Here is a 22,253-nt window from a genome sequence, read left to right as displayed (position 1 = left end):
GCCGTCATTGTAAAAAATAATTTGTTCTTAACTGACTTGCTTAGTTAAATAAAGGTTAAATAAATACAAATAAAAACCAATTCAAATAACTTATACCACCCTCTTAATGTGAGAAATTCATGGCTATCTGTCAGCCTCAGGCGCAGCATGACAAATGCACCAGTCCTTGAGCATGACTCCAGACCAGGGCAATCAATTTACAGACAGATAGAATAGAGCTGGAAGGTAGGTAGGTAGAGAGGAATGGTGCTCAGTCCCAGGCTTTTCATTCTTATCTCCATAGCCGCCACTTCACTGTCAGCGATTGCTTTTCCAAGAGCTTATAAAACGCCAGGGCTTGGCCAAGCATATCCCATCACCTCCAACAGAGGGAGGACAACACAATGCAAGATTCCACTAGACACTGACGGTAACCGTGACTAAGTCAACAAGATACTCCTTTCCAGGGGGTGATATATGCATTGTGTTAAAGCTTTAATGAAATGCATGTTATTGGCAAACAAACTCTTCCCACCTTCAAAGAAGTCTCACTCAGAGACATTTAGGCTCCTGAAAACACTCCCATTCCACTGCTGCGATACATTTGGGGTGTAGGATTGAGCGAGAGAGAGAGCGAGAGCGAGAGAGCGAGAGAGACTAAGAAGAGAGTTAGGAGGTAGATAGACGGGGGAAAGGATGGTGCTGCATGCCGAGGGCTCACATGATTTCAGAGACCATGTGTTCACCTGATGACAGGGTTCAGAGAGCATATGAGAGAGAGAGATACCTGCCAGAACCTGAGATTGACTGTCGAATGTGTCAGCGTGAGTCATCGACACAGAAAAGATGCAGAGAGAGAAAGAAGAGCGAGAGGGGGAGAGAAAAAGAAGGAGTGAGAAAGAAGGAGAGCGAGGGAGAGAAATAAGGAGAGAGATAAAGGAGTGAGAATGTCAGAGAGAGCGAGGCCAACTCGCAAAGAACAGAAACAGCCTAACCACCATCTGAAGCAGAAAACGCCACTCTGCATACAACACAGAATTCTGACAGGGAGGTTAAGGCGTGTGACCATCAAAGTCAGAAGGCATGTACTTCTGATAGACGAGCTAGTAACTAGTCGAGATGTGAGTGCTTGAATGAGAAATCTCAATGAAAACCATGACTACATGGCGTTACATGGTTTCACATGTAACTACGACACACAAAGACAGGAACAGATTATAGCTCGCCTTACTAATTGTCTGACCCATGACTCGTTCAAACTTTGACCCACCTGAGAAAAAAAGGGTGGTATGAATGAACCCAAGGCTCTCTTTGAACTCCCCTTTCATCTGTGTGTTACGTTTAACGGATCACACAACTGATTCTGCGCGCGCACACACACACAGAGCGGCTGTAGTTACTGTCATTCATCGCTATGTGGAGCAAAGAAACAAAAATGACACACCATGCCGAGAAAGCATGCCAAGTCCCACTGTCATTCGACACTATGTTAAGCAAAAAACAGAAATGGCACAACATGCCAAGAAAGAGAGGCCATCTGGTGGGCAGGACACAGAGCAGTGGTTCCCCATCCTGACCTGTGTGGGGCATCCGTTTCATCCAGGCAGACAAGGTCATGCAGCACCATGGCTTTTCACGACCCCCCACACAGAGGGGTGCTGCCTGCACTGACTGGATACAGCCAGTGTGAAAGCACCAGCTGGGCTTCGGTGTCAACTCTCCGTTCAGAAATACATTACACACCCAGTGTGATCGCCTGAGCCTTGTAGCCCAGCATGAAATACTCCAGTCAAACCACAAACATACAGTACTACAACACTATAGGTCTGGACAGGAGAATGACAGTGTACGATAGGAAATTGAGGGTTGGCAGGCGATTAAGCTTCTCATAACTTAGACGTTTCAAATTAAAGACGTCCTAAATCACCAAACAAACTTTTCAGGCTATCACTATTATAGTACTACCTTCAATTACTAAGGGAACTGGATCCTTTGAACGTTTCAGATGAGTGGCGATACCGAGTGGAATGAGGAGGAGTGGCGATACCGAGTGGAATGAGGAGGAGTGGCGATACCGAGTGGAATGAGGAGGAGTGGCGATACCGAGTGGAATGAGGAGGAGTGATGACACTGAGTGGAATGAGGAGGAGTGATGACACTGAGTGGAATGAGGAGGAGTGATGACACTGAGTGGAATGAGGAGGAGTGATGACACTGAGTGGAATGAGGAGGAGTGATGACACTGAGTGGAATGAGGAGGAGTGATGACACTGAGTGGAATGAGGAGGAGTGATGACACTGAGTGGAATGAGGAGGAGTGATGACACTGAGTGGAATGAGGAGGAGTGATGACACTGAGTGGAATGAGGAGGAGTGATGACACTGAGTGGAATGAGGAGGAGTGATGACACTGAGTGGAATGAGGAGGAGTGATGACACTGAGTGGAATGAGGAGGAGTGATGACACTGAGTGGAATGAGGAGGAGTGATGACACTGAGTGGAATGAGGAGGAGTGATGACACTGAGTGGAATGAGGAGGAGTGATGACACTGAGTGGAATGAGGAGGATGATATTGAGTGGAATGAGGAGTGATGATATTGAGTGGAATGAGGGTGTTTAAAATTCCCTTCCTTTCGCGTGACAGGATTGACCAACATTCTGCTTTGATGGGACCCAAAAGACCTGCGTCTTCCTTAGCACTCCTACTACGAGAGACGCTTTGTGAATACGGGTCCAGAGTTGCACTGTTTAGGACCAGCCCATGGGTTCCATCACCTCCGTGCCTTTGGCACGGCGGTACAGTACCTTTCCTAACAAACTCCTGGGTATGAAATGAGCCCCCTCTTTCCCCAGCCTCTCCTGGGTGGGCATGTGGAGGCCAATGGGCCCAGCTGTCACAGTATGGAGAGGACCCACGCATGCGAGAGAATCGCTCCCAGCTAAAAAGCGGTTGAAAGTCCCTGTATTATTCAGCAGACTACTAGTTACCAGTGTTGACTGCTAGGCTCAATTACAGCCGGTCTTTTAGACAGAGGCGCTTACTGGGATATGCCCATTGGGGCCCAGCAGGATTAGAGCAGGAGGCCTGGATGTGATCCCTGTGACTGCTGGGGGATACTTGTCCCTTATGGAATATAGACATATCTTATCACCTTGATTCTAGAACTACAGACCTTCTTGACATTTGGCATTTAGGGTCTTCAAGGTGTATTTGGCTTCTGAACTCCGGGGTTGAATATAATAATAATGTATTTAGCAGACACTTATCCAAAGTGACATACAATCATGAGAGCATACATTTTACGTATGGGTGGTCCTGAGAATCAAACCCACTACCCTGGCATTACCAGTATACTGGAGATGTGTCAGTTGTGAAGTCACTTGCCATGCTCTACCAACTGAGCTACAAAAGGACCATGAGCAGGACCATGGGCAGGACCATGGGCAGCCTGACAAGTGACTTCACAACTTACACATCTCCAGTATAAAACTTGTCTGGTGAGGAGCAGGACTTCTATCCACCAGGGCCCGTGGTGAGGAGCAGGACTTCTATCCACCAGGGCCCGTGGCGAGGAGCAGGACTTCTATCCACCAGGGCCCGTGGTGAGGAGCAGGACTTCTATCCACCAGGGCCCGTGGTGAGTAGCAGAACTTCTATCCATCAGGGCCTGTGGTGAGGAGCAGGACTTCTATCCATCAGGGCCTGTGGTGAGGAGCAGGACTTCTATCCATCAGGGCCTGTGGTGAGGAGCAGGCTAATCTCCTGATCAGTGAGTCAGGGCTGCGGCTGGCCAACACTAAGCTAACACTGAACACACATCTCCTAGGCTTTGATGTGCCACCCTGAGGTTTATCTGTAGAAAAACAAACACTGGCTCCCTACAAAGGAGACCGTATTGGATTGCCAGGGTTAGTGCAAAACGCCTGGAGAATATGCATTAAGTTCGGTACACATCTAGCGAGAGAGAGAGAGGAGGAAAGAGACTCTGTCTGTATCTATCTAAAGCCGTGTTTCATCCAAATCTCAGAGGCAAAGGGAATTTAAATAACTGGATTAATAGCTTGCTCTGAGAAACACCCACATTGAATGGCGAAGGAATTGTAATAAACAAAACTCTGTCCTCTGAGAAGGGTAGAGGTTTAACCAACACAGCAAAACATATTCCAGAATTTCTGCAAATATATCTGCATATATACACCCAGACCAGAGGACCACAGTGGGCCGTCCCATACCAAATAGCTCCCAGAGTCTTCCATCTCTGACGATAATAAATCATCTTATCCATGTTTTCTTACACCCTCTCATGGTGTCAAGGGTCGAGGAAACAGCTGCATGTCAATAGATAGCAGAAAACAAAAAGCAGCTTTTCACTTCCTGTCTGGAACAGATCTTAGTCAGTCAAATCCTTGCCTCCTCTGTCCTTGTTTCCTCAATTCCTTTCAAAGGGCATTGGAGGAGAGGATCCAAGGTCCCTCCCTCAGACCGCTTCCTCCAATGAGTTTGGAAATGAATTGAGAAAACAAGGACGGAATGAGCAAGGAATTGACCGTTTGAAATAGCCAATGTGTGTACAGTTCTGCTTCAGTGTTTTGACAGCCCCTGGAAAGGCCTTTTCAATTACACACCATGCCAAGAAAGAGGCCATCTGGTGGAAGAGAGAAAGAGACCATTTGAGCAGTGGTTCCCCGTCCTGACCTGTGTGGGGCATCAGTTTCATCCAGGCAGACAAGGTCATGCAGCACCATGGCTTTTCACGACCCCCCACACAGAGGGGTGCTGCCTGCACTGACTGCATACAGCCAATGTGAAAGCACCAGCTGGGCTTATAGGTGTCAACTCCCCGTTCAGAAATACATTACACACCCAGTGTGATCGCCTGAGCCTTGTAGCCCAGCATGAAATACCCCAGTCAAACCACAAACATACAGTATTACAACACTATAGGTCTGGACAGGCAGAATGACAGTGTACGATAGGAAATTGAGGGTTGGCAGGCGATTAAGCTTCTCATAACTTAGACAGTACTAGACCCTACAATAGAAAAGTTTTAAAAAATACTGAGAACTTGCAGACATATCATGCATCATCTCTGACAAAATCACATATCACATATCAACTTCATTTAGTTGTATAATCAAGCCAGTCTGAAATCTCTTGAAGCAGCAGAAACTGACTGACACATTCACAAGCATTCATTCCTAAGTCCTTATTTCTTTGTGAAATCAAAGAGAGAAGGCTGTGCGCACTGATGTGAGACGAGAGGAGATAGCAGGTCAGACGGGAGACAACGTGAGACACAAGAAGCCAGACTGATGGACGTGATTGCACTCCTTAACACCGCAGCAGCAGACAGACATTTCCTTCCAGTTGTCTTTTTACTTAGCAAGCACTCAGGCATGCCAGCTAGCACAAGTCTGATTAAAATGTTACAGCCAGGGATGGATCGCCAATGTCAAAACCGAGAGGTGGGGCACAGAGTGTTCAAATAGAATATATAGTGTCTGTGTGTGTGTGTGTGTGTGTGAGTGAGAGATAGTGAGAGACAGTGATTTTTTTCCCACCATTGGGACAAGGGAAAAACGTCTCTGTGTGGTACTGAAGGCTGCCTGCAGGGCATGAGAGGTTTTTGTTGTGCGGTAATTATTCCAACTCCGATATCTAAATTATTTAAGCCATCAACTCTCCTTGGCTGACTTCTGACTTAAGGTAACTTTTCACACAGCATTTTACTTCCTTCCCAACATGTGACCACAATGGACCCAAACAGTTGTGTTCATTAAGCTCCACGTAAAACATTTTTTTTAAAGGACTAAAACAGGGAGGACCACCTGACCTTCAGGACTAATTGGTCCAATAATCAACACTCATTTGCGTTTTCCATGGCATCACTTTTTCTGTTGCATGGCTGACTAAATAGGACCACGGTATGTCAGAGCTGGTCTCCCTCTTACCTCCTCGTTCTCAATGTTCAGAGTGGCCAGGCGGGACTGGAGCTGCTGGAACCTCAGCATTAGCTCGCCATTCACCGGGGGCTGCATCGCAATCTGACACACCTGTGCAGGAAGAGGAAATGCATCATCACTGAACAGGAAGTCACTTCATCACCGCCGTCGGACAGATGGCTCACTTAATCTTTAACCTAAGAAGTAAATCAGTTTAAACTACACCACAAAGGTTTCCAATGACCCAGATCTGAATCCAGACAGCCGCAGAACAATAGTTTGTGAAGAAACATGATATCAGGGACGCCAGAGCCAACGACTCCTCAGTAAAACATATTGTACTCGACTTAAGGCTGAGAAATGAGACATGCTTATCATTGGCTTCGGCCTATAAAAACCTGCTCTGCCGGCTTAGACACAGTAAAGTTATGCAATTAAACCACCAAAACCAGGGCTCATTTAGTACAAGACATAATCAAATTCTAATTCAATTCCACACTGTGAAGCATTTAGGACTGAACATATTGATTCTAGTAAAAACATGGAGGTGTCTTCAACCATTTTGACAAACAGCACTAGCCTTCACTACAATAATGGATGAACGAAAGAGCAGATGACAAATGAACTCGGCGTCTCACCTCGTCGCCCATGTGGGGCTGGAACTCAAACTTCATGGGCGGGCAAAAAGCAGTGGGGTACAACTCCATGAAGCGCTGGCGGTCGCTGCGGGGGTCCAGGCTGTCCACGGCGTTCTCGATGATGTCCAGGCCCTCGTGGCGACTAGTCTCCAGGTTGTACTCCGCTGACAGGTAGGTCCTCAGGGCCCGGTTCAGGCTGGCGTGGTAGCCCAGATCACAGCACTGGAAGAGGGGAAGAGGAAATTATACTTGGATCAGGAAGTCCCGTTTACTGGATCTTCTGGTAAACTGATAGTAAGCAAGAATGTCGCAGGCACTAAAAGGTTATGTCCAAACACAGTTGAGAGTTGAGTCAAGGTGGTTGGATGTCTTTTGGGTGGTGGATCATTCTTGTTGGGAGTGGAAAAACCAGCAGCATTGCAGTTCTTGACACACTTAAACTGGTGCGCCTGGCAACTACCTACTACCATACCCCGTTCAAAGGAACGTCAATATTTTCTCTGGCCCATTCACCCTCTGAATGGCACACATAGACAATCCATGTCTCAATTGTCTCAAGACTTAAAAATCCTTCTTTAACCTGTCTCCTCCCCTTCACCTACACTGATTGAAGTGGATTTAACAGGTGACACCAATAAGGGATCATGGCTTTCACCTGAATTCACCTGGTCAGTCTATGTCATGGTGTTCCAGTTTGTTTATGGAAAAACCAACAACTTTGTAACAGTTTCAACAAAGTTGACAATGTATGCTCTCTTAGTCTTTCCACACACTGTAGTCATTAACATTATTGGCCGTTAAGAGAATAGTCTGATACTTTCTCTGATGGCTGCCTTGGCCCTGAGTCATAGAACCTGAATACTGTTTCCAACATGAATAGTTCCTTCAGCATCTGACGCTGGTTCTCATTAACTAGGACAAAGGTTAGCCAGGGCCTGTGAGTTCACACGGACAACATTGGAAGCTGGTGGAAGACACCCAGACTCAGAAGCACTGTACCAGGCAAGCTAACCGCCTGGTTTGTCTAGCCTAAATAACACTGGATAAAGATAGGTCCAATTCATCAAATCCAACTTTTTTGAAACCCTGTCCTGTCACCTCCAAGACAGATCACGAGTGTGTGTGAACACCAGCACAAACACAATTAAAGCAGAAGGAACGCAATTTTAGCACCCAGCATGGAGGCTTGGTCGAAAATATAAAAGGTGAGGATGCGAGGATTCTAATATAAAATATCTAGCATTCATAAATGTGGAAGAATTCTAAACAAGGGGACTAGCAATACTGGAAGTAAATGTTCAGTATGGAAAGTTCTCCATCAAATTGGAAAATAAACACATTCCTAATGAATTTCAGCTAACTAGTCTGCAAGCACATAACTGTTTTACAGTCATTCAATTAATCTAAACATTGTTCAAATTATCTACAGCCATTTCCTTACTTTTCCTGACCACTGGTCACGTTTTCAATGATGATCCTGTGGAATCAGCAACGGTGATGGTCCAATGAATTTGTTGATTTTTGAACGCTGCCGCATGGAATTATTACATTGTTCTTACCTCTATGTTTTCAACCTAGCATGGAGGTCACATTTCTCACGGATCCCCTTCCTTACCGACTATCTGGAATTGATTTATTTATCTGTTATTTTACCAGGTAAGTTGACTGAGAACACGTTCTCATTTGCAGCAACGACCTGGGGAATAGTTACAGGGGAGAGGAGGGGGATGAAGGAGCCAATTGTAAACTGGGGATTATTAGGTGACCGTGATGGTTTGAGGGCCAGATTGGGAATTTAGCCAGGACACCGGGGTTAACACCCCTACTCTTACGATAAGTGCCATGGGATCTTTAATGACCGCAGAGAGTCAGGACATCCGTTTAACGTCCCATCTCAAAGACGGCACCCTACACAGGGCAGTGTCCCCAATCACTGCCCTGGGGCATTGGGATATTTTTTTTAGACCAGAGGAAAGAGTGCCTCCTACTGGCCCTCCAACACCACTTCCAGCAGTATCTGGTCTTCCATCCAGGGACTGACCAGGACAAACCCTGCTTAGCTTCAGAAGCAAGCCAGCAGTGGTATGCAGGGTGGTATGCTGCTGGCTAATACACCATCACTAAACGCACCCAGTGTTCTCCGGGGCTGTGCTGGCAACTCCAGAGACACGGTACAGTACATATTTTACCAAAGGGGGAAAATGATATCCCAGGTAGGCCAGTGTATAAATAACTCCGGGTTCTGGAGGAGCAAACAAAGTAATCTGCTGGGTAGACAGAGTACAGAGTACAGAGCACATAGTAGTACTGAGTACAGAGTGGTGATATGAGGGATGGGACTACTGAACTACAACATACACCAGTAATTGTCGAAAAATGAGTTTCAGGGGTAGGGCTTTTTCCCACACCCCATTCAAGCTAAAGATGTGATGAAGTGTGTGTAGGTGCGTCTGTCTGTACTGTCCGTCATGCAGTACTGTGTATAACATGAGGACATGGATGGTAGAATAGTAGAATAGCTTGAGTCACAAGCGCTACGAGACCCCTGGGCTTTTTATTTCTCTTCCTCCAGTCATTTCTATCCCACAGTTTGTTGTGTCTGTTCACCATCGTTCATATTTCAGCTCTCCTGCTAAACTCATCAGTTTCATTCTACAGACCCAGATATTAGGTCTCGAAAGGACCTAAAAAAATACTGCTGAATGGCAGGGTGTCTTCAACATTACAAGGATCGAAAAAGAGCGTAATACAATTTACCTTAGCAGTGAGACGCGTTTTTGTTTTTAAACACATACCGTATGATTGGGTGTGCAGACGACTTAATTTGAAGTCTGGGGAACGGGAGAGGCTTAGACTGAGAAGCGTCTCTCAGTTTGTGGCAGAGTGAATCTCTCTGCGGCTTGTGTTATGGAGTAATGTGTACATTCCCTCAGATCTTTAGGAATGTATGAGTGAACATCATTAAGCATGCTTAGAAGGCTATGTCTGAAATGGCACCCCATTCACTTTATAGTGCACTACTTTTGACCAGAGCCAATTGGGCTCGGGTCAAAAGTAGTGCACTATGTAGGGCATAGGGTGCCATTTAGGATGCAACCGAAGGGCTTATTAACGAGAGAAGAGGGAGTAGAGACGCTGTTTGGTAACACACTTTCTAATTTGGCCTTGACAACCAAACTTTCCCAGTTATACAGTGCAGATAAATGAGTGTCTGTTCTTTAGCTGGAAGTTTCTCCCAACTAAAAACAAGGCATGCGGTTTACTTACATCAATTAAGTCAGACAAGTCGTGGATGTAGTACTTGAAGATGGAGGAATTTGTCGCCTCCAGCGTCAGCAGGTACTCGTTTCGCGCTTTGATTGACTTCAGCTTATTCTCAGAGTACTTGGCCTGGCGCTGATATGAGAGAGAGTGAGGGCGTGAGGGTGAGAGAAACAGAGAAATGAATGATCAAAAATGCCTTCAGTGACAGTGGCGCATGCTGTCATGTCTCCATGCACACTGTACGGCGGCTCTCACGTAACACATTTCAGGATGACTGGCAAACAGGAGCTGGCGCAGATAGACAACTGCGGAGCGGAGGGCAAATAACAGCTACTACGGCAACAAAAAAAGAACAAAAACACAAGAATGGGCCTAAACTATGTATGCTTAAAATCGACCTTCACAACATCTAGGATTAGCCACTTCCCAGCCCAGCTGTGCTCATTCTGACTTACTCTTAAGTCTGCCTGACAGACGGACCGTTAGTTAGTCACCAGCCAATGACCAATGAACACTGACTCACATACGGACATGGTCTTAGATATTTTAATGCTTTGCAGGAGCCTGTGAATAAAACGCTGTTCCTGTGGCCATTAAACCATTGGTCACGGAGCTCTAACAGAAAACAGGCCTGCTCCTTCTGAGAAGAACACAAAGCAATTTGGTTGTTAAGTGACAGTGTGGTTTCCATCACACACATGGGAGACACACACACAGGATAGCAGGGCTGCTTCTGATACAAAATGGAGGTCTGGCTGGCCGGTAGAGGTCTGTTTCTGTTACAAATGATGAACACTTTCAGGCACACCTGGACGGCAACGTAAGTTCCTCAAAGTTGGGGCCGTAGAAAGTGAAAATATACACTATTAATGTAGAGGAGAGCTTGACCATAGAAATATAATCTATGCGCGTGACTAATCACAGCTGGCCAACTGTGTTAAATGAGAAGATATTCCAACATTCCCTACAGCAACCATTATCATCATTAACAGTGTAAAGACCTTCACAATACACATCGTCTCACACAGTTGTGCCGTCCCAAACCATAGTGTGCTGGCTCTGATTACATTCACCTGGTCCTTTCTAGCACAGTTCCAGCAAATATGATGGATGCGTAACCAGGCCGGTGCAGAAAAACTTGGCTTGGCCCATTCGTGTCAAGCAGGCAATAAGTGTGCTGTACCTTCTCCTTCATCTTCTCAATCTTCTTGACGGAGCTGCGTCTCTGGTGCTTGTCCTCCAGACGGATACTGAAGACCGGCTCGGCCCGGCCGATCTGCTTCCCCTCCTGCTTCTCCGCCTCTTTCAGCTTGCTTTCGGCGCTGATGCTCTCCGTGTGGTACATGTGGTAGGTCTTCATCACCTGGGGGGGGTTGGAGGAAGAGGTCAGAGGTCAAGGGTCAGTCATTCAACCTCACAGTAAGAGGCTGCTTTGAACCAAACAAAGCTTTCATCTACTTCCCACCCACTCTTCACAGACCGATTCAGCTCTACTTCACAGTGGGACATTCTTACTTCAGCACCACAAATTAAAGGCAGATTGCCTCGCTCTGTTTTTATATGAGGCTCTTATACAGTATGAACTCAACAACCACGATTCACTGCCATTCCCATTTACCATATTGCTCTGCATTTGAAATTCCATTGACAGAGAACTCCATCTACACTTAACAGCTTGCTGGAATCACCACCACCGTTTAATACGGGATGACAATTCCATCTGATGCGTATAGGTAATGCTACAGCTCTGTAATGGGGCACCCAGGGACAGACACCCAATCATCCCTGCGTGCCGTAGCCCAAGACTAAGTGCCATCAGCGGGGTGCCAGCAGGCAGGCAGGGCCCATGTCAGATCAGGTGGTGACGGACGTACAGACTAAACCACATACACAACAACCCTGTTCCCTCCCCTTTGAAGTGGAGAGCTATAATCCCTCAAAGGTAATGTCAAATTCCTGAGGCCAGGAGTTTCAAAAGACACCAAATTGTAAATAAGTTTGGCATGAGGTGATACGCAGACCTGGGTTCAAACACTATTTGAAATCATTTCAAATACTGTAGCTGTGCTTGATTGAGCTTCCCTGTTGCAAGGGAATCAATAGAACAGTACCTAAAAGTGCAAGCACTGCCCATCTGGCACTCCAGGCAGGCTAAAGCAAAACACTCAAAGTAATTAAAAGATTTAGTCATGTAATCAGATCTGGTGATACACTACATTTTAAGTGGGTATGCTCCCCTTGTCAATGCATCTGAACCAGAATTGAGGAAGAGTGATGGAGGCGTAGTGGTAAATGCATTACCACCACAGCAAAACACAGATTAAAGCTGCTTCCTCTGGTTTGACTCATTGTTATCCAAACAGGAGGAAGCTATTACCATGACTCACACAACTGTAGAATACATTAGGAAGTGGCTCATGAGTAGCCAGGTACAACTGCTGCTCAAGTAAACCAGGATTTCTTCAAGGGTCGTGACAAGTTCATAAGAGACTATTTATGACACATCCTAATGGCTCTTTGAGTGTAGGGATTGGAATGGAAAGCTGACATAGGCAGTCACTGAATGAGACGAATCACCAAATCAAAACAAACTTTATTTGTCACATGCGCCGAATACATCAACTAGACTTCACCGTGAAATGCTTTCCAGACCAGCAGGAGTCACAACTGACGACCAACGGGAGTCACAACTGACACCCACACATGCACTCTAGTAAAGTTTTTGTAAACACTGCTTTCATCCGGACTCGAGCAGCCAGCTTGTTAAGCCACCCAAAAGCGATAAGACCTCTGACCTCTGAACAAACGCACATCTCTCTCCTTCCGGACCTTCAGAGGTCATTGACAGTGTGGCCATAGGATGGGGGAGGTACTGACAGAAGGCTGCTGGGGAGAGGAAAATACCTTAGCCTGGCTTTCACTGTAACCCTGTTGGCTCTGAGAGAATCAGTCCCCTTCCCCTGCTGGGGCAGTCCTAGATCTGTTTCTACCAGTCTTGCCAACTTCTTTACTGTCAGTAGTAGGGCTAGCCTGTGTCTAGATTTGTTTGTGCTGTCTTGCCAACAAACAGTAACAAGTTGGCGAGACAGCACAAACTGAACTAGGACTTGCCATGGCTGTCGCTGCCAAGGCTGTCCTTAAACCCACTACTGACGCAAGACCAGCCACTGAAAATATAGTCACCCCGAAGCTGACGGAAAAAAAGTGATCCCAGTAAATTACAGTTACACCGTCCGTATACATTAGAAAATCGGTCTGCATAACCTCAATCGGAATCAAAATACAGACCTAAAACCTAAACATCTCCGCCCCACCCCCCAAAAACAAGATATTTTCATAACGGGTGGACAGACTTTGCCCTGCTTGTCTTGTGCTGGTGGCCAGAGCCACGTAATAGGAACCAGTGGAGAGAAACTGAGAGGGGCGACCAACCACAGGCCATACTACTGACTTACTGGTCTGGAACCCTGGTGTATTAACTCTCCTCTGCTTCTTTTAGAGGGACAGATTTAGAACAACTGGGACCAGAACTGTTATTTCACAGGCCCTGAGGCGGCAGGTAGCCTGGTGGTTAGAGTGTCGAGCATTGGACGTGTAACCGAAAGGTTGCAAGATCGAATCCCCAAGCTGACAAGGTAAAAATCTGTCGTTCCTAGGCCGTCATTGAAAATAAGAATGTGTTCTTAACTGACTTGCCTAGTTAAATAAATAAAAAGGCCCCAGTGGCTGTCTGATGCCATAGTGTTTCTCTCTCCCTCTCTGTGTGTGTGTTCTTCTACACCAAAGGATAAATCAGGTTAAATTGGACTGCAGCGAGAGAGACGGTGACAGAATTTGAGATGTGGCCATTACAATTATACTTACAATCGTTCATGAAACGTGTAAGTATAACCGTATAAGACTCATTTTTGTTTGTAACCGAAGACTACAGGGAAATTGAACCCCTGCTGAATATCTCCCGGGACAAGAGTAACTGTTCCCAGATCTGTTTCTTGGGTTTTACCATAACAATCAATGCTGTAATCATAACATGATACAGGTAACTGCCAAAATAAAGGAAAGTGTCCGAATACCCATACTAGCGTACTACAACATACTTAAACTGCATTCCCATTACTCATCGTCCATACTATTTATCGCCTACCGTTCAGTAAAACGTATCCTGTATGCTGCGGCCGCAACGCAGTAGCGGCTCCTGATTGGCTGAGTAAATGGGGCCGAGTTCGGGTGTTCAAAATTAAACAGATATGCATCGCATTAACCAGCCTGATAATGTCTCATTTCCAATTTGATAAATTTGGGTAAACTCTGAATAGAATATAAATTGATATTTATAGCTACTCAGGCTGGTTATAGGCAGACTATCACATTCAACACATACCATAGATGACCATGTAGCCCATATAGAATATTTTATAAAGACTGAAGACCGAAACAGATAATTTTGGTTCCATTTCAACATGCTGTAACATATCAAATAGCCTGGTACACACACCAAAACTCTTCAAATGTATTGCACAGAAAAACATAGGACAGTTGGGTGCTTCGCAAACTCAGAACCTCTGGACAGCAACATAATAAATTAAGGCACTGATCATTGGGAATGAGATCAGCAAGACTGCGAGGTACTTGATCCAGAAATTAAATAATTAAAAAGGTAGCTTAGCCTACAAAACTAAAACAATCCATATGTTCAAATCAAAAGGCCTGTTTAACATGACAACATTACCGCAGCCACATCCCGAGTCCCCGGTGCCGACACATTCAGAAATCAAAAGATGGTTTAGTATTTAGTTTAACTTCTTTGGGGAATGGGGCAGTATTTTCACATCCGGATGAAAAGCATGCCCAGAGTAAAGTGCCTGCTACTCAGGCCCAGAGCCTAGGATATGCATATTATTAGTCGATTTTGATAGAAAACACTCTGAAGTTTCTAAAACTGTTTGAATGATGTCCGTGAGTTTAACAGAACTCATATGGCAGGCAAAAACCTAAGAATAAATCCAACCAGGAAGTGGGAAATCTGAGTTTGTAGGTTTTCAACTCTTTGCTTATCCAAGATGGATGGGGTCATGTTGCACTTCCTAAGGCTTCCACTAGATGTCAACAGTCTTTAGAACCTTGTCTACTGTAAAGTGGGGCTGAATGAGAGGGCAATGAGTCAGGTTTCTGGCAGAGAGCCACGGGCTCGTGATGGGCGTTCATGTGAAAGTTACCCCGCGTTCCATTGACCCTAATCATGGTGGGATGTTAATGGCTTAATTAACTCAGGAACCACACCTGTGCAGAAGCACCTGCTTTCAATATACTTTGTATCCCTTATTTACTCAAGTGTTTGCTTTATTTTGGAAGTTACCTGCATCTTTGAGGGTTACACACCTAAATAGATTATCTAAATTGTCACCGAGCACTTACAACCTGCAGTGCAGAGTGATGCATTTAATTTGATTGATTTGACGCAAAATTATTACCTCAGAATCGCTCTCCAACAACAGTGTTTTTGACCGTGACTACCTTCTGCTTCAGAAGACTGAAAAGGCAGGAGAGAACACTTTACCATGTCTTTATACAAGAAAATATTGTTAAATAGGAAAAAATTATTTGTTTTTAGATTTATTTTAGATTGACATGGCTAACTACTTATTTACCTCGGCTAGCCAGACAGCTATCTATCTAACATTAGCTAAATAAACCAAAGTGTTATTGTAGCTTTCTGTTTGTATGTAGCTTGCACTTTAATCGCATTAATGAGATTTTATTTTATCTTCCCAACCAGGAGAATTACTATGAAGGCACCACTGATTTCGACATTGAAGCAACATTCGTTATCCCCATTAGCTGCTGCCAAGGCAGTAATATACATAATAAAATGTTTAACATTAAAATACATTTTACAACAGATTTCACAATACATTAAGTGCGTGCCCTCAGGTCTCTACTCTACTACAACACACAATCCAGCTGTAAAGTATGTCATGACTGTCCTGTGAGGATCACAATGGGTCAGATCATCTTGGCAATTCCTGACAATAACAACCTCCACTCAGAGGGGAGGAGGGAACTGGTGTGGGGATTTTGACACCTCCACACCCTGTCGTAAATTAAGGAGGAAAGGGGGCTCTTTCTCCTCCTTTAGTATCAACCAAAGGAATGTCTTTGTTCACAGACAGTATTCCCTCAAACTCTAACATGGTCAAAAGTGAATACTGGAATAATATTTTTACCATAATGTGGGGAATGGTCAGCAGGGATTCATGGAAAACAAATGTAATATTGGTTTTCATTTTGTGACGTCATTAAAATCTGTATGGATGAAACACAAAAGGTGATATACTTTCCAAGTTAATCTGTCAAGTTTCCATCCAATACGCATATAATATGAAAAGTGATTAAAGTAATTTTTTTAAAAAGAGGAATGTGATTTTTAGGAGGAATAAGATCATCTCTCCCCTATAAACTGTGCATAAGCAGGGAAACTTAAATCAGTTCTACCAAATTTCTATCAACATGTTAAATGTGCAACCAGAGGGAAGAAAAATTCTAGCTCACCTGTACTCCACACAGAGACGCGTACAAAGCTCTCCCTCGCCCACCATTTGGTAAATCCGACCACAACTCTATCCTCCTTATTCCTGATTACAAGCTAAAATTAAAGCAGGAAGCATCAGTCAGTCGGTCTATAAAAAAAGTGGTCAGATGAAGCAGATGCTAAACTACAGGACTGTTTTGCTATCACAGACTGGAACATGTTCCGGGATTCTTCCGGTGGCATTGAGGAATACACCACATCAGTCACTGGATTTACCAATAAGTGCATCGAAGACGTCATCCCCACAGTGACTGTACGTACATACCCCAACCAGAAGCCATGGATTACAGGCAACATTCACACTAAGCTAAAGGATAGAGTTGCCGCTTTCAATGTGCGGGACTCTAACCCGGAAGCTTACAAGAAATAATGCTATGCCCTGCGACAAATCATCAAACAGGCAAAGCGTCAATACAGAGCTAAGATTGAATCATACTACACCGGCTCCGACGCTCGTCTTATGTGGCACGGCTTGCAAACTATTACAGACTACAAAGGGAAGCACAGCTGCGAGCTGCCCAGTGACACGAGCCTACCAGACAAGCTATATCACTTCTATGCTCGCTTCGAGGCAAGCAACACTGAGGCATGCATGAGAACATCAGCTGTTCCGGACGACTGTGTGAACACGTTCTCCGTAGCCGACGTGAGTAAAACGTACACAAAGCTGCGGGGCCAGACAGACAACCAGGATGTGTGCTCCGGGCATGTGCTGACCAACTGGCAGGTGTCTTCACTGACGTTTTCAACATGTCCCCGATTGAGTCTGTAATACCAACATGTTTCAAGGAGACCACCATAATCCCTGTGCCCAAGAAAACAAAGGCAACCTGCCTAAATGACTACAGACCCGTAGCACTCACGTCCATAGACATGAAGTGCTTTGAAAGGTTGGTAATGGCTCACATCAACACCATTATCCCAGAAACCCTAGACCCACTCCAATTTGCATACCGCCCAAACAGATCCACAGATGATGCAATCTCTATTGCACTCCAAACTAACCTTTCCCACCTGGACAAAAGGAACACTTAATGTGAGAATGCTATTCATTGACTTCAGCTCAGCGTTCAACACCAAAGTACCCTCAAAGCTCATCACTAAGCTAAGGATCCTAGGACTAAACACCTCCCTCTGCAACTAGATCCTGGACTTCCTGGAGGGCCACCCCCAGGTGGTGAGGGTAGGAAGCAACACATCTGCCACGCTGATCCTCAACACTGGAGGTCCCCAGGGGTGCGTGCTCAGTCCCCTCCTGTACTCCCTGTTCACCCACAACTGCATGGTCAGGCATGACTCCAACACCATCATTAAGTTTGCAGATGACACAACAGTGGTAGGCCTGATCACCAAGAACGACGAGACAGCCTGTATGGAGGAGGTCAGAGACCTGGTCGGGTGGTGCCAGAATAACAACCTATCCCTCAACGTAACCAAGACTAAGGAGATGATTGTGGACTACAGGAAAAGGAGGCCCGAGCACACCCCCATTCTCATCGACGGGGCTGTAGTGGAGCAGGTTGAGAGCTTCAAGTTCCTTGGTGTCCACATCAATAACAAACTAGAATGGTCCAAACACACCAAGACAGTCGTGAATAGGGAACGACAAAGCCTATTTCCCCTTAGGAAACTAAAAAGATTTGGCATGGATCCTGAGATCCTCAAAAGGTTCTACAGCTGCAACATCGAGAGCATCCTGACTGGTTGTATCACTGCCTGGTACGACAATTGCCCGGCCTCTGACCGCAAGGCACTACAGAGGGTAATGCATAGTACATCACCGGGGCCAAGCTTCCTGCCATCCAGGACCTCTACACCAGGCGGTGTCAGAGGAACGCCCTAAAAATGGTCAAAGACCCCAGCCACCCCAGTTATAGAATGTTCTCTCTACTACCGCATGGCAAGTGGTACCGGTGTGCCAAGTCAAGGACAAAAAGGCTTCTCAAAAGTTTTTACCCCCAAGCCACAAGACTCCTGAACAGGTAATCAAATGGCTCCCCGGACTATTTGCATTGTGTACCCCCCCAAACCCCTCTTTTTACGCTGCTGCTACTCTCTGTTTATCATATATGCATAGTCACTTTAACTATACATTCATGTACATACTACCTCAATTGGGCCGACCAACCAGTGCTCCCGCACATTGGCTAACCGGGCTATCTGCATTGTGTCCCGCCACCCGCCAACCCCTCTTTTACGCTACTGCTACTCTCTGTTCATCATATATGCATAATCACTTTAACCATATCTACATGTACATACTACTTCAAAATCAGCCTGACTAACCAGTGTCTGTATGTAGCCTCGCTACTTTTATAGCCTTGCTACTGTATATAGCCTGTAATTTTACTGTAGTTTTAATTCTTTACTTACCTATTGTTCACCTAATACCTTTTTTGCACTATTGGTTAGAGCCTGTAAGTAAGCATTTCACTATAAGGTCTACACCTGTTGTACTCAGCACACGTGACGAATAAATGTTGATTTGATGTGGGTAGCCACGCTCCAAGTGAGGTCGGAGAGCGTGTCAGACGGACAGAGCCATCCCCTTTGGCCAGAGTGCATAACGAGACCAGGAAACATGAGGCGTTAGCTACATGTTTGAAATTGTTGAAACTTTGAACCTCAACTCGAGGTGAATAAATAAACTCATCTTCCTTTAGACCAGAGAGACAAAGAGCTGCATCTCATGTCCATAGTGGTCTAAATCCTGAACCCAGAATAATCAACACGAGGAGAAAGAGGCAACAAACTCCCCTCTCAGACAATCACCCCTCTCAGACAATCACTGGTACAGCTGATTAGCTGTTCAAGGCAAATATCTGAACTCTTCAAACTATCCCATCTTACAACGAGTCTCAAATCACTGTACACTACTCTTATCACCCCATTGGAACCATCGGCACAGCTGGTTTATCTTCAAATAAGCCACTTCAGGAGCAAATGGAAGTGTGAACTCTGTAGTTCTGTTCAGGACTACATGACGGAAAAGACACATACATAAATACATGTGCGATTTCTTATTTCAAACGGGTGGTGGTTCATTTGGAAAGGAAATTATTAATGGGAGAATAGTTATACAATGTGTCCATGATAAGTGTTCCTTAAATTTTGTCTCTCTTTTTCCCCCCTCTCCATCTCTGTGTAATATGCGGTCATATCTTGTCAGTCCACTAGGGACCTTTGTCTCATGTAAAGGGTGTATGTTTATTCTGTGTTATTATTTAGTTAGCTAGTAAATAAATAACTAAACCAATTAGTGCAGTAGGGCGGCAGGTGGCCTAGTGGTTAGAGCAATGGGCCAGTAACCAAAAGGTTGCTGGATCGAAACCCGAGCTGACAAGGTCTGTCGTTCTGCCCCTGAACAAGGCAGTTAACCCACTGTTCCCCTATAGGCCGTTATTCTAAATAAGAATTTGTTCTTAACTGGCTTGCCTAGTTAAATAAAGGTTCAATAAAACAAATAACAATTTAAAAAATATAGTACTGAATCGTGAATTGGCTGGGGTTTTTGCAGATGCATGAGGTTACGACTGTGCAGAATGATGATATGATAAGAGGTAATGATTGTTTATCGATGTTATTATAGAGTTTAATTTGGGAGATGGTAACTCTTAACCTCTTCAGTGTTGCCCCAAATTCCTAATGAGTTCATTTAAAAATCGGGTAACAATTAAACATAGTTAGTTTATTGGATAAACAACTGTCATCAGATTAATGAAAGTAAAGTCATGACAAGTATGTGTTTGTATGCGTGTGTTTGTACATGTGTGAATTTTCACAGTCCTCGCTGTTCCATAAGGTGAATTTTTATCTCATTTAAAAAAAAATCTGATTCTACTGCTTGTGTGAGTTACTTGATGTGGAATAGTCATGGCTCTATATAGTACCGTTTGCCTTGCATAGTCTGTTCTGGACCTGCTGACTGTGAAGAGACCTCTGATGGCATGTCTTGTGGGGTATGTATGGGTATCTGAGCTGTGTGCTAGTAGTTTAAAAACAGACAGCTCGGTGCATTCAACAATACTTCTCATAAATACAAGTAGTGATTAAGTCCATCTCTCCTCTACTTTGAGCCATGAGAGATTGACGTGAATGTTATTCATGTTAGCTCTACGTGTACGTTTAAGGGCCAGCCATGCTGTCCTGTACTGGGCCAGTTGTAATTTTCCCAAGTACCTTTTGTGGCACCTGACCCCACGACTGGGCAGTAGTCCAGATGCGACAAAACTAAGGGCTGTAGGACCTGCCTTGTTGATATTGTTATTAAGGCAGAGCAGCGCTTTATTATGGCCAGACCTCTCCCCATCTTACCTACTGTACTACTGTATTGACTCGGTACTGGTAACTCCTGTATATAGCGACATTATTCATGTTTTTTTGTGTCAATATTTTCTTAATTCTTAATTTTCTTAAAATGGTATTGCTGGTTAAGGGCTTGTAAGCATTTCACAATAAGGTCTACACCTGTTGTATTGGTGCATGTGACAAATAAAAGTGGATTTGATTTCATGCATCAATACAATAACAGTTTACAATCCAGGGTTACACCAAACAGTTGTCTCCTCAACTTGCTAAATTTCCACATTATTCATTACAAGATTTAGTTGAGGTTAGGGTTTAGTGAATGATTTGTCCCAAACACAATGCTTTTAGTTTGAAATATTTTGGACTAACTTACACTACATGGCCGAAAGTATGTGGAAGCCCCTTCAAATTTGTGGATTTGGCTATTTCAGCCACACCCGTTGCTGACAGGTGTATAAAAATTGAGCACAAAGCCATGAAATCTCCATAGACAAACATTGGCAATAGAATGGTCCGTACTGAAGAGCTCCGTGACTTTCAACCTGGGACCGTCATAGGATGCCACCTTTCCAACAAATCAGTTCGACTGATTTCGTCCCTGCTAGAGCTTCCCCAGTCAACTGTAAGTGCTGTTATTGTGAAGTGGAAACTTCTAGGAGAAAAAACGGCGCAGCCGCCAAGTGGTAGGTCACACAAGCTCACAGAATGGGACTGTCGAGTGCTGAAGCACGGGACTGTTGAGTGCTGAAAACTCACTGCAGAGCTCTGACCCCAATCAAACACCTTTGGGATGAATTGGATCATCATCCATCATCAGTGCCGAACTCACTAATGCTCTTGTAGCTGAATGGAAGCAAGTCTCCACAGCAATGTTCCAACATCTAATGGAAAGTCTTCCCAACTCAACGACCATACTTTTGGCAATGTAGTGCATTTCTTGCCACCCATTCTGAAACTGACTGCAGCTCTTTAAGTGTTGCAGTGATTTCACTCGCTGTAGTAGCTGACATGTATAATGCTGAGTCATCAGCATACAGACACACAGGCTTTACGCAGATATATATTATTTTACATAGATAGCTGCCCTGGGGAATGCCTGATTCTACCTGGATTATGTTAGAGGCTAAAACAAAAAAACACCCTCTGTTCTGTTAGACAGGTAACTCTCAATCCACAATATAGCAGGGGGTGAAAAGCCATAACATATACATTTATACATACTATGATCTATAATGTCAAAAGCTGCACTGAAGTAAAAAAAACAACAAAAAAACTGCTCAAAATCTTTTTATTATTTTCCATCTAGCTAGTTGGGAGGACAACCTGTAGGCAATTCTGTTTTCACCCAACAGCATCGTCCAGGCCTCCACTGAGTATTCGCCATTCGCCTAGTGTACGGATGGGAGCTGCAGCTGTTGACTGAGGTAAACAAAGTACTGTATATACAATTATTGCAATTGATTGTCTTAGTGTTGTTTGTCTATTGCTATTTTTGCATAACATACTTTGTATCAACGTTTGACTGGTACT

General features: G+C 44.6%; 1 protein-coding gene across 1 annotated transcript in view; it reads right to left on the bottom strand.

Moving 5' to 3' along the window:
- Window positions 1-22,253, bottom strand: part of LOC115109574 (SLIT-ROBO Rho GTPase-activating protein 1-like) — a 164,279-nt gene that overhangs the window by 53,625 nt on the left and 88,401 nt on the right. Inside the window, 4 exon segments of the mRNA XM_029634604.2 lie at window positions 5,934-6,035; window positions 6,563-6,784; window positions 9,830-9,958; window positions 11,010-11,189. Of these exon segments, the coding sequence (XP_029490464.2) occupies window positions 5,934-6,035; window positions 6,563-6,784; window positions 9,830-9,958; window positions 11,010-11,189 (633 nt within the window).

The sequence above is a fragment of the Oncorhynchus nerka genome, linkage group LG25 (genome assembly GCF_034236695.1).
Source record: "Oncorhynchus nerka isolate Pitt River linkage group LG25, Oner_Uvic_2.0, whole genome shotgun sequence".
Classification (NCBI taxonomy): Eukaryota; Metazoa; Chordata; class Actinopteri; order Salmoniformes; family Salmonidae; genus Oncorhynchus; species Oncorhynchus nerka.
Note: the sequence above shows the minus strand (reverse complement) of the source record. Positions and strands in the feature narration are given on the sequence as shown.